Source organism: Brachycentrus maculatus, unplaced genomic scaffold (assembly GCF_059751285.1).
Source record: "Brachycentrus maculatus isolate JH-2025_06_01 unplaced genomic scaffold, ASM5975128v1 h1tg000131l, whole genome shotgun sequence".
Lineage (NCBI taxonomy): Eukaryota > Metazoa > Arthropoda > Insecta > Trichoptera > Brachycentridae > Brachycentrus > Brachycentrus maculatus.
The window spans coordinates 562,794-575,139 of record NW_028280884.1 but is presented as its reverse complement, the minus strand read 5'-3'; the positions used below and the strand labels follow the sequence as shown (position 1 = coordinate 575,139).

Below are 12,346 nucleotides of genomic sequence, written 5' to 3'. Positions count from 1 at the left end.
TTTTTAGTTCGTTGACTATGGAGTTATTTTATTTATTTTTTGGCATCTCAACATAGGTGAAGATCAATATGGAAGTCTGTGTAATTACTCTAAATACCCATATTTTTCTACTTTGATGTCAAAAAAAAGTAAAATAACTACGATTCTTTTATTTGTATACACGATCTAAACCCCGGATTATATTCACATATATAAAATTGTAAAAATAACATTTAAACGCTAAAAACAATAATCACTTAAATACATGTTAATCAAAGAAAAAGAAAACAAAAAAACACAAAAAATACAACATTTTGAGTGTGTCCATTACTTGTTCACAAAATCTGGATTATCTACAATTACAGGAGTATTTTCATATTATTTTTTGACATCTCATCAAAGATGAGAAGTCAAAAAATAATATGAAAATAATTCCTGTAATTGTAGATAATCCAGATTTTGTGAACAAGTATTTGGACGCACTCAAAATGTTGTAAATAAATTATCTGGTCAAATTAAAAGCTTAAATAAAAAAATGAAAATGATGTTTTCAGGCGTTTCTCCTTTTCATCTCAACAATAGATGTCTCTAGTGAAATTCTAGTGATCCAAGAATAATGTTTCAAAATTGGTTATATATATATATATATATATATATATATATATATATATATATATATATATATATATATATATATATATATATACATATAGAGCTTCCAAGAATTTGAATAGTGTGGTTGTCAATAATGGGTAAAATTGGTGAATGTTACACGTGTGTAATGTGATCACTTAAACCAGCCTATGACGGTCGTCAGCCCCGTAACAGCCCAGACTTCCATATTCTTCTTTATCTTTGATGAGATGTCAAAAAATAATTTGTAATTATTTTATTGTAAAACCTTTATACTGTAAATTGTGATTGCATCTATTGTATGTCATGTAAAAAAAAGTAAATGAAATAAAAATTAAAAAATGTTTAAACATGTACGTATTTCGGCTCAATACAGGCCATACCTAAAGAGCCGTGTAACATATAGTAAAAAATGTATGTATCTATGAAATAAAATAAATAAATAAATGAAAAATATCACAGGTAAACTACGAATTGTTTATGTATTAAAAATATTAATTCAATTTGTCCAATGTGACGCCATTTATCTCCTTTTCGTAAAACAAATGAAACACGAATTAAAATGGCTGCCGCTACAGTGAGATGTGTAAGACATGATTTTATACAGCTTGTCAAAAAGTTCGCTTTGGTCATATTACTATTACAAATTCAAATGATAACCGTTTCAAATAATCTCTTTGTACAATCACACTAGTCGATTTTTAGTAGCGTTATCGATAACATTAAGAAAGGTGTGTTGAGATGGTTTGGACATGTGGAACGTATGAGTGAGGAAAAAACGGTTAAACAGATTTATAAGACGAATGTAGTTGGAAAAATAAGCAGAGGATGACCGAGGAAAACTTAGCGCAACTAGGTTTGTCAAATACTTGAAAGCGGCCGGGTCAGGAGTCGTTTCCATCGTCTGGTATGTATGAGGAGATGGATGAATGTGGAAGAGGCGAAGAATGTTTACAAAGATTGAGTGGTGTGGCGTTCGATTCTCTCTGCCTACCGGTTGGTTAGTTAATTCTATTTAAATTTTTTTATTTATTTAATATATGTAGTTACATTTTTAAGTATCTACAACATAATACAATTTCTAAACATTTATACATATGGCAAACTTATAGTTTTAGATTCGCTGTGCCTCTCCGAAAAAGAGACTGAGCTCTTGTGCTTGGAGAGGGACTTACACTCAAGGTTTAATATTTTATTTAATTAATGGTATAAAAGTCTATTTTCATATATTTTTTTCAAGATTAATTAAAAAAAAATAGAATTTCTATATCTTCAATTTTTTTAAATTTCTTAAGGGTATATTAAATTATTAAAATCTTGAATTGTGCCGTACTTTCGGTTTGATACTGTAAGTAAGGTGGTAGCCGTAAATTCGTGTAACAACACGTCTGACATTTTGACAGATAGATTTTAATTTGCCGGCCGCGCGACGCCGCTGACAGTTGACAGGCGATATTTAGGCTCTTACACAAAATGGCGGATTTGCAACGCAATGTCGCCTTGACGGATCGGCGGAAATTTTAAATAATTGTAATGGATATTAGTATAATTGCCTTCCTTGTTTAGTAATGCGTGAAATTTTGGGTTATTCGCCGAAATTCCACTCTGGGATAGGCTAATGAGCAGTGATGGGATTCAAATTTTTCAAGAACCGGTTCGCTCTTCAGATTCTACCCCTTCATAGTATAAAAGTTTATTTTATTTTAAATTTTTAGAAATTTTACAAAACATTAACATAAATACATTTTACAATAATGAATATCAAATAAAACAGGTAATTGTGACATTCCAATAATTTTGTAATTTTTTTTAACAGTTTAAATTTGTACCTACCAGAAGATGAAAAAATTTGCAATGTAACATTCTATTACATTACAGATGTTTTCATCTAATGTTACATTCCAATTACAAAATTTCACAAATCGCTCATTCCTTTCAAGAACGTCATAAATAAAAAAACTTGATTTTTCAGGAGAATTTTTTAAAGTTTAAAAATATAATAAAATGTATAAAAAATAAATATCAAGCCACTTACTGGACTGTTTACTGTGCAACGGATCTTTTTAGGTAAAACCTGAAGGTTTTTTCTCCATTTGAAAAATATTTGGTATATTTAAAAAAATAATTTAACAATACTTTTTCTTCAAAATGCAAAAACTACACTTTCTGTCCTGTAGCGGTTAAATTTTAAGTTAAAAATATGCCGCTTTTGCTGGGATATAGTACATTTTCTGGGCATTCCAAAAACACGCACAACTGAAAATTGTCGATTTTTGATTTACGACGTTCTTGAAAGGAGTGAGTATGTGTGTGTTGTAGGAGAGGAGATAGTGTTAATCGACAAAACATCGTTAGGATTTTGAGAGATGGCATAAATATGCCAAATATCTACGCCAAGGATCCTCTATTTACACACACGGTATTCAACAAGGAACTATCGCACGAATACAAAAATTGCATTTGTAAAAAGTATGTCCGTCGATATAGCGATAATGTCGCAATGTGTGCGTTTCTTAAGTTCCGATTTCCCAATAAATTTCATAAATAAACAAATTTACATAATTTTTGGAGCAAAATAGTTTTTTTTTGTTCTTGGAACTTCTATATGTATGGTTCAATTTCGAAATATAGTGCTTGAATCACTAGAACACGAGACATCTATTGGTGAGATGAAAGAAGCTTTTTATTGAGCTAAAATTCTTTCATTTGTATGTGAGGTCCGAATCCTGGATTAGAATCACATACATAGATGAGAAACGCTAGAAAAATTTCCTTTCATTTTATTATTTTAGCTTTGTAATAATTTGACCAGTTGATTTATTCACCACATTTTGAGTGTGTCCAAATACTTTTTCACAAATCTGGATTTTTTCGAATTATAAGAGTTATTTTTTATTTTATTTTTTTGAGATCTCAAAATAGATGAAGAAGAATATGGAAGTCTGGGTATTTACGGGGCTTGCGACCGTTTAAACCAGCATATGTCGGTCGTAAGCACCGTAAATGCCAAGACTTTCATATTCTTCTTCATCTTTATTCAGATGTCAAGAAAAAACAAATGAAAAATAACTCCTATAATTGGAGATAATCCAGATTAAAAATTCGCGAATTTAAGTTAATATGTATGACATTATTTTAATCCCATTAAATAAGGAGAATATTTTAAATATGTTAAAGATAATATTTTATTTCATTAATTAATTCGGTAGTCACTTTGTGGTAAAATCTATCCATTTTTGATTAATCTTTTACTTAGTAAATACCACTATTTCTTAAAATCTACTGTGACACGTGTTTCGATGCATTTCGTATTACAGAGTTTGAAAATGATGCGGAATGCATCGAAACACGTGTCACAGTAGATTTTAAGAAATAGTGTTATTTACTAAGTAAAAGAATATTTTATATTAGTTACAGTTATTATTTATTTTGGTGACGATGCGTCCCGATCACCCTGTAGGTAGGCTGAAAGCACCCAATCACCTAATGGAAATTACGGAAATATTACCTCAGACCCGCTTTGTGAATTCCCTTCTTCTTAATACCAGAGGGCTTTTAATCCTTCTTACCTGTAAAGTCCCATATTTATACAAACCCCCTTATTAATTAAGTCTTAAGGACTTTCTTACAACAACTAATCCTTTTATCTGTTTCATATTATTTTAATATAAAAGTAAACTTGTAATTTTATCCAGTAATATTAATTATATTTATAACTTATAGTGTTTCCATCTCAACTTTGGAAAACAAGGCAAGTACCTATTTATTATAATTAGTGTAATTATTTACAACATTTTGAGTGTGTCCAAATACTTGTTCACAAAATCTAGATTATCTCCAATACTAATATAAGAGTTTCTGCTTAATAAAAAAGCTTCTTTACATCTCACCAATAGATGTCTCTAGTGAAGTTCTAGTGATTCAAGAACAATATTTCAAAATTGGTTCATATAAGTATATGGAATTTCCAAGAATTTGAGTAGTGTGGTTGTCAATAATGGGTAGAATTGGTGAATGTTACACGTGTGTAAAGTGGCCACTTAAACCAGCCGATGACGGTCGTCAGCCTCGTAAATGCCCAGACTTCCATATTCTTCTTCATCTTTGATGAGATGTCAAAAAATAATAGTGTAATTATTATACCTACTAATTTTCTTATGAGATGACTTTCTAAATTAAAAAATATATTTTGAAAAATAAAAGCACTAACTTTGTGGATCATTGTCATATAATATTGGAATAAATAAAATAACTTTGTTATTTTATTCCACCATTTTTTTATTATTTTGTCCTCAGAGTTTATTATAAAAAAAAACCTGAAGAGGGCAACAGGTTGTTGCCGAAACTAGTTGGATTTTGATAATACAGGTTAGTGGATCAAAATACAAAGTTATTTTATTTCTCCAAATTACTTAACAATTTATATTAAATGTAACCAGTACTCATATTATTATTTTTTAAATCTCAACAAAAATGAAGAAGAATATGTAAGTCTGGGTATTTACAGGGCTTACGATCGTCATAAGTTTAATCGATTTAAGTAATCACTTTACACACGTGTAACATTCGGCAAATCTACCCATGATTGACAACCACACTAATCAAATTCTTGGAACTTCTAGATATATTGATTAATCTCGATAAACAGTTCTTGAACTCGCTAGACTTCACGAGAGACATCTATGGTGGGACGAGGTTAGCTTTTTATTACGCAGAAACTCTTTTATTTGTACGTGAGGTCCGAATCCTGGATTATATTCACATATGCTAAAACGCTAGAAAATACCATTTCAATTTTATCATTTTAGCTTATAATTTGACAAATTATTTATTTACAGCATTTTGAGTGTGTCCAAATACGTGTGCACAGATCTGGATTATCTCCAATTAAAGCAGTTATTTTTATTTTTTGACGTCTCAACATATATGAAGAAGAATATGGAAGTCTGTGCATTTACGGGCAGATTTCACTGGAGATAATCCAGATTTGTGAACAAAAATTTGGACACACTCAAAAAGTTTATTTCAAAAGATGACAAGGTTCTCGTAGAGTTGAAGAAACGTATCAAAAATAAAACTGCTTTAAAAAAAATTCAAGCTTTATAAAATGACCTTAAAAGTATCTGCAAAAACATTCAATAAATAAATTTTTAGTCTTACGAAAAGCTCTTGTTATTTTATTCTATAAAATGCAGTTCCACCAAGAAATAAAAAAAACTAACTAGACCGAATTTGTTTTATCTAAATAATATAGACGATCTTATATTAAGCTCATTTAAAAAAAAAAATAAGGTGAATAAATTGAAGCGATAAAGAGGAACTCACCCTTTTTCTGCACGAAGACGCAGGGATGGTCGAACAGGAAGTCGCGGAAGGAGTTACACTCCGGATCCACGTTCGGTTCCCGACAGAGGCATGTTGGCTTGAAGAAGGGGAACGCTTGCAAGGTCCGAAGCGCGGCCTGACACTTCGTCACAGTCACCGTCGAGCACGCCACTGTAAAAAAACGTTATTTTAAATAAGTAGGGAATACTCACAATAAAGAAAAAACTTTTTTTATACGCATTTATTTTATTAGTTCACAGAGATTTCATACACGAATCGGTACATTTTGGAGTGTTTACTTGTCGGACATCTCCTACACTTACTGTGCTCCTGGTCAGAATAAAAAAGAAAACTAAATATGTTTCGTCCGCCTCCGTAGTGTAATGGTCAGCACGCTCGGCTACCGTTCTGGAGGTCCCGGGTTCGATTCTCAGGGGGGGTCAAATAAATAAAAGTGATTTTTTCACTGTAATATTTATTCAATATTTCCCTGGACTGGTACCTGAAGCGGAGGGCTGATCACCTTTCCTTCATGTGTAAACGATCGAGATAACACTGCCCTTATATGAAGCAGTGCCCTATGCACCATTGGGGTGCGGTAAGGGTTATTATTATTATTAAATATGTTACCTTTAAGAAATCTTTCAATATCCCTGTCACTGCCAATCGAAATAAATATAAGTTTGTAAAACCACAAATTAGGTCTTCTTCTTCTTCCTGGCTACATTCCGACTTATCGTCTTTGTAGACCGCTGGGGTCAGCTCTCCTCGTCCTCAGGTTATATGTCCTTCTGTCCTGGACAACGTCACCTAGGCCATGCCTTCGAATCATGTTATCTTTCTGCAGCAAGCATTTATGTTTTGGTCTTCCTCTAGACAACTTTCGAGAAACTTTTTTAGTTAGTTAGGTAGAAGAAATAAATAATTTATTGTAACTGCAGACATTTGGTAGAATTCCATATTGATTTGTTGGGTAATATATCCAAAATAAAACAACGTTTATGTTGGATTGAGTTCTACATTTATTTATGAATATCTTAATACGTGACGCGTTTCGTCTTCTTAGCACATTATCAAACACTCCAGTGTTTGATATCTAGTGTTTGAATCTAGTGTTTGATAATGTCCTAAGAAGACGAAACGCGTCACGTATTAAGATATAAAGGGTCCGCCAAATAACATTTTTTTTTTGAAAATGGGGCGCAAAACATCGAGTGTAGCTTCGGCTGTGTGGCACGTAGCGCCGTCCTGTTGAAACCAAATGTTGCCAATATCCTCCTCTTCAATTTTTGTGAACAAAAATCCGTTCAACATGGCCCGATAACGATCGCCATTGACTAACGGCCACTCCTTGCTCATTTTCAAAGAAAAATGGCCCAATTATGCCTCTGGACCAAAATCCGCACCAAACAGTGACTCGTTTTGGGTGTACCGGCTTTTCAATGTATGCGTGCGGGTTTTCTGTGCCCCAAATACGACAATTTTGCTTGTTTACATACCCGCCAAGATCAAAATGAGCTTCATCCGAAAAGATGATTTTTTTGGCAAAATCGGCATCTTCTGTAAGTCGAATGTCGCAATATTTCCCAGCGTTGTTCAAGCGTATACACAACCATATTCGCTTAGCGGAAGGATAAAACTAATTATCTGTCAAATCAGACATGAGCTAAATGTTACCATTCACGAAATAAGCACTAGTTAAATAAAAAAACTTTAGATGGCGGACCCTATACATAAATAAATGTAGAATTTAATCCAACAAAAACCTTGTTTAATATTGGATGTATTCATTCATTCAAACCCTTATCCGCACCCCAATGGTGCATAGGGCACTGCATTATAGAAACACAGAGTTATCTTGATCGTTAACACACGAAGGAAAGGTGATCAGCCCTCCGCTTCAGGTACCAGTCCAGGGTAATATTAAATAAATATTAGAGTGAAAAATCACTTATATTTATTTGAATCCCCTGGGAATCGAACCCGGGACCTCCGGAACGGTAGCCGAGCATGCTGACCATTACACTACGGAGGCGGACTTGGATATATTACCCAACAAGAAATAAATGAGTTGAAGTTTAAATTGCACGTATTTTTTTCGTATGAGTAATAAGCAGGTAGCACTAACTAGACGTATACAGTCCTGAAGGCAAGTAGCCAGGTAGACCGGATGGCGATCCACTCTCCGCACACACTCGGGCGCCTCTCGCCCTGGCGGCCGGAAGTGGGGACCGGAACAGGGAGACGAGAGCGAAGGGCGGGGTCAGGCCCGGATCGTACGGTCCGAGGGATGGGGCAAAATAAATCGTCGAATCCGGCGTTATTCATTAAAAATTTACCTGAATTTGGTTATTAATTCGAACGTTTTTATCCCTGCTTTTCAGTTGGTTTGTTTCAAATGAAGATTTATGGCAGGCGCCGTGGCGTAGTTGGGTAGACGCTCGACGAGAAACTGGCGTCGCGGGTTCGATTCCCGCCAAGTGTAAGATAAATTCAAGAAAGATTTATTTTCAATTGGTCGGGATGCTTATGATGTATTTTTCACATTAACTCTCCCTATTCTTGCTATCCTACCTGCAGACAAGCCTCTAAAAGTAGAGACTTTGGGGGTTATTCCTTTAAAAAACTAAATTAAAACGTTCAAAAAATATCTTGCAGTAGATGTGAAATTTTTCAGGATTTAACAAAAGCGAAATTTTAGGTCAACGCAAGTATTAAGCCTGCTTTTTGACATTGTTAAGTTTAGATTGGAATTATATATTATTTTTTGACATCTCATCAAAGGTGAAGAATATGGAAGTCTGAGCATTTGCGGGGCTGACGACCGTCGTAGGCTGGTTTAAGTGACTTTATACACGTGTAACATTCACCAATTCTACCCATTATTGACAACCACACTACTCAAATTCTTGGAAGTTCTATATATGTGAACCAATTTTGAAGCATTATTCTTGAATCACTAGAACTTCACTAGAGACATCTATTGGTGAGATGAAAATAAGCTTTTTATTGAGCAGAAACACTTTTATTAGTGTGTGAGGTCCGAATCCTGGATTATGATCATCTTTAATGAGATGTCAAAAAATGATATGAAATCCTGTAATTGGAGATAATCCAGATTTTGTATTTGGACACACTCAAAATGTTGTGATTGGATTGGAATATTTATCCGAGTTCAGAGGCAGATTGAGCCCATTTCAGTTAGTGCAGAACAACATGCACTAAGGGCCGAGGTGTGACATGCACTACGGATGTTTGTCAAAGTACGTCAGTATTATATAGGTTGAAAAGAGTGGGCGGGGTTTGAATTGGGTATTGACAACACTTGCTTAGTTAATTTTGAACCAAGTAGTGCTGTTCCTTTGCATGTTGGTCCTCGGGTCGATCAAAATCACATGTGATCAATGTTTTATGTAAGTTACAAGTTTGTGAATAGTACTATGGTAGTGACAACATTTTTGTAAAAAAATATAAACGTAAAAATGACTATTATTTTTTGACATCTCATCAAAGATGAAGAAGAATATGGTAGTCTGGGCATTTACGGGGCTGACGACCATCATAGGCTGGTTTAAGTGATTACTTTACACACGTGTAACATTCACCAATTGTACCCATTATTGACAACCACACTACTCAAATTCTAGGAAGTTCTATATAGTTATATGAACCAATTTTGAAACATTGTTCTTGAATCACTAGAACTTCAGTAGAGACATCTATTGGTGAGATGAAAAAAAGCTTTTAACTAAGCAGAAACTCTTATATTAGTATGTGAGGTCCGAATCCTGGATTATGATCACATACATGAGAAACGCCTGAAAATATCATTTTCATTTTTATTATTTAAGCTTATAATTTACAACATTTTGAGTGGGTCCAAATACTTGTTGTCACAAAATCTACATGTTCTTCTTCATCTCTGATGAGATGTCAAAAAATAATATGAAAATTACTCCTGTAATTGGAGACAATCCAGATTTTGTGAACAAATATTTGGACACACTCAAAATGTTAGAATATTAATAATGTTTTGTACTCATTTTAGCGATCCGGTTCTGCCCGTGTGCAGAATAAAGGTGACGGAGTGATAAGGGCTCTTCTCCATCGGGAAGTGGCGGGTGAGAGCGGGAGGGGGCGGGAGGAAGGGAGAGGGGGGGAGCGGCGGGAAACTGGAGCCAGGTTCGAATTCAGAGCACGAGATAAAGGAACAAACTACGTCACTTTTCAAAAGACGTTGCACCAATTTAAAATTTATACCGGCAAATCAATAACTGAAGGGGGCTCGCATCTCTCTCTCTTCTGCGCTCCTGGTAATCCGAAAATTTATACTCTGATTATTTCAATGTGAGTGATGTTTAAAGTGTCGCGTTTGTTGCTGTTAAGTTCAACAGATGGCTCTGCCATCGAGGTAAAAAAGGCTGCTTTGAAAAAAACGTATTTTTAATTGTCACAGTCAAAAACACCTGTCCCATGTATATATAAACACAAGCGTATAGGAGTGCAAAATTGTGTCCAAAATTCATGGCAATCGGTTAATGACGTTAGAAGAACAAACATAAGTAAAAAAAAACATAGTAAAAACATAAAGGATCAAGAGTCAATACTATGAAATTGTAAAACACTTTATTTTTATTTTTTTAAATTTGTTTTTGTGCGTATATTAGGTTAAATTGTATAAAAAACGTATGTGGGTCTCTGCAAATTAAAATAACCAAAACTAATACATGGCAAAATATAAAAACAATTAACAGTTATAATAAATAGGCATAAGAAGCATATTTAAAAGAAATAACTGAGAAAAACATAAGGTAAGAGCATATTAAAATAAACAAACGAGAAAATATAACAGTTGAGAAAATATAAAAAAACATAAGGTAAAAACAAAATAAGGAAATATGACTAAACACTATATATATCTTTTCAGAAAGTATTTTTTCAGATCATTTATTCTTGATCCCCGAATGAGTTCTATTTTATATATCGCTCACTCCTTTCAAGAACGTCATAAATCAAAAATCGACAATTTTCAGTTGTGCATGTTTTCGGAATGCCCAGAAAATGTACTACATCCCAGCAAAAGAGGCATATTTTTAACTCAATATTTACCCGCTACAGGGCAGAAAATGTTGTTTTTGCATTTTGAAGAAAAGGTATTGTTTAATTATTTTTTTTAAATATACTAAATATTTTTCAAATGCAGAAAAAACCTTCAGGTTTTACCTAAAAAGATCTGTTACACAGTTAAAAGTTCAGTAAGTGGCTTGATATTTATTTTTAATACATTGTATTATATTTTTAAACGTTAAAAACGTTCTCCTGAAAAATCAAGTATTTTGATTTATGACGTTCTTGAAAGGAGTGAGCGATATGTCAGGCAGCTGGTTAATTTGGGTATAGGCAATATATTTTTAGGACCTTACTCCAAATTTTGCAGTGTTTAATTGTTTAAACTAGCTTTTTAATGAATATAAACAATTTTTATAATAATAAATTGTTTTCATAAAATCTATAATGTCAACAAAACTCAGTTTTCATCCCTGACGCGTCAGTGGCATTTATGACTTTAAATAAGTAATTTTTATTTATGCTTAGTAGAAATGGTATTATAATAAAGTGATTTAAATATTTGATCACGTTATTTGGTCTGGCAGCGTTCTATAATTGACAGATCACAGCCTGGACGCCATTTTGGTTTGAATTATTCAATGTTTGGTTCAGAACAAGACTTGTCCAACTCATTATTAAAAAATAAAATATTATATTGACAAAAAAATATAATTATGTGATTTGGTTTTGACGTGGAATAATGATAATGATTGGAATGCAAAATAAAACAGTTATATTAAATAAAGACCGCTTATGAGTTTATTAGTATAAACAAGACTAGTTTCGAGAACTTCAGATGTTCTCATCATGAAAAACAGAACAAAAAAAATGCTTACCATTTTGTATCAGTGCGCGAACGTGATGCGCAGTAAAAGTCGTATTAAAATGTTCTCTGTTGAGAGCATGCACAACGTTCAGATATGGAATTAGACACTTAGAAGTATATGTTAGAAGATAACGAAATTCTGTAGAAAAAAATGCCCATTACATATCAATCTAAAAAAAATTAATGTATATAATAGGAAATAAAATGATTATTATCCCATTAATTGAAAAAAAAACCTATAAACCTTGAGTGTAAGCCCCTCTCTAAGCACGAGAGTTCAGTCTCTTTTTTAAAGAGGCACAGAGAATCTAAAATTTTAAGTTTGCCATATGTTTAAATGTTTAGAAATTGTATTAAAAAATGTAACTATATTAAATGAGTAAAAAAATGTACACAAAGTTTTCGGTAAGGTAATATGGTTAACATAGTTTGAGAAGTATTGGAAACGTCGGAGGTCTATGCACTGTGCTAGGT

The 12,346-nt window shown here is 33.1% G+C and overlaps 1 protein-coding gene across 1 annotated transcript in view; it reads right to left on the bottom strand.

The window, feature by feature from the left end:
* The window catches only part of LOC148309305 (uncharacterized), a 205,539-nt gene that overhangs the window by 59,307 nt on the left and 133,886 nt on the right, over nt 1-12,346 (bottom strand). The window contains exon 3 of the mRNA XM_088260266.1: nt 5,938-6,108. Coding sequence (XP_088116392.1) covers nt 5,938-6,108 — 171 coding nt within the window. The remainder of the gene's footprint in view (nt 1-5,937; nt 6,109-12,346) is intronic.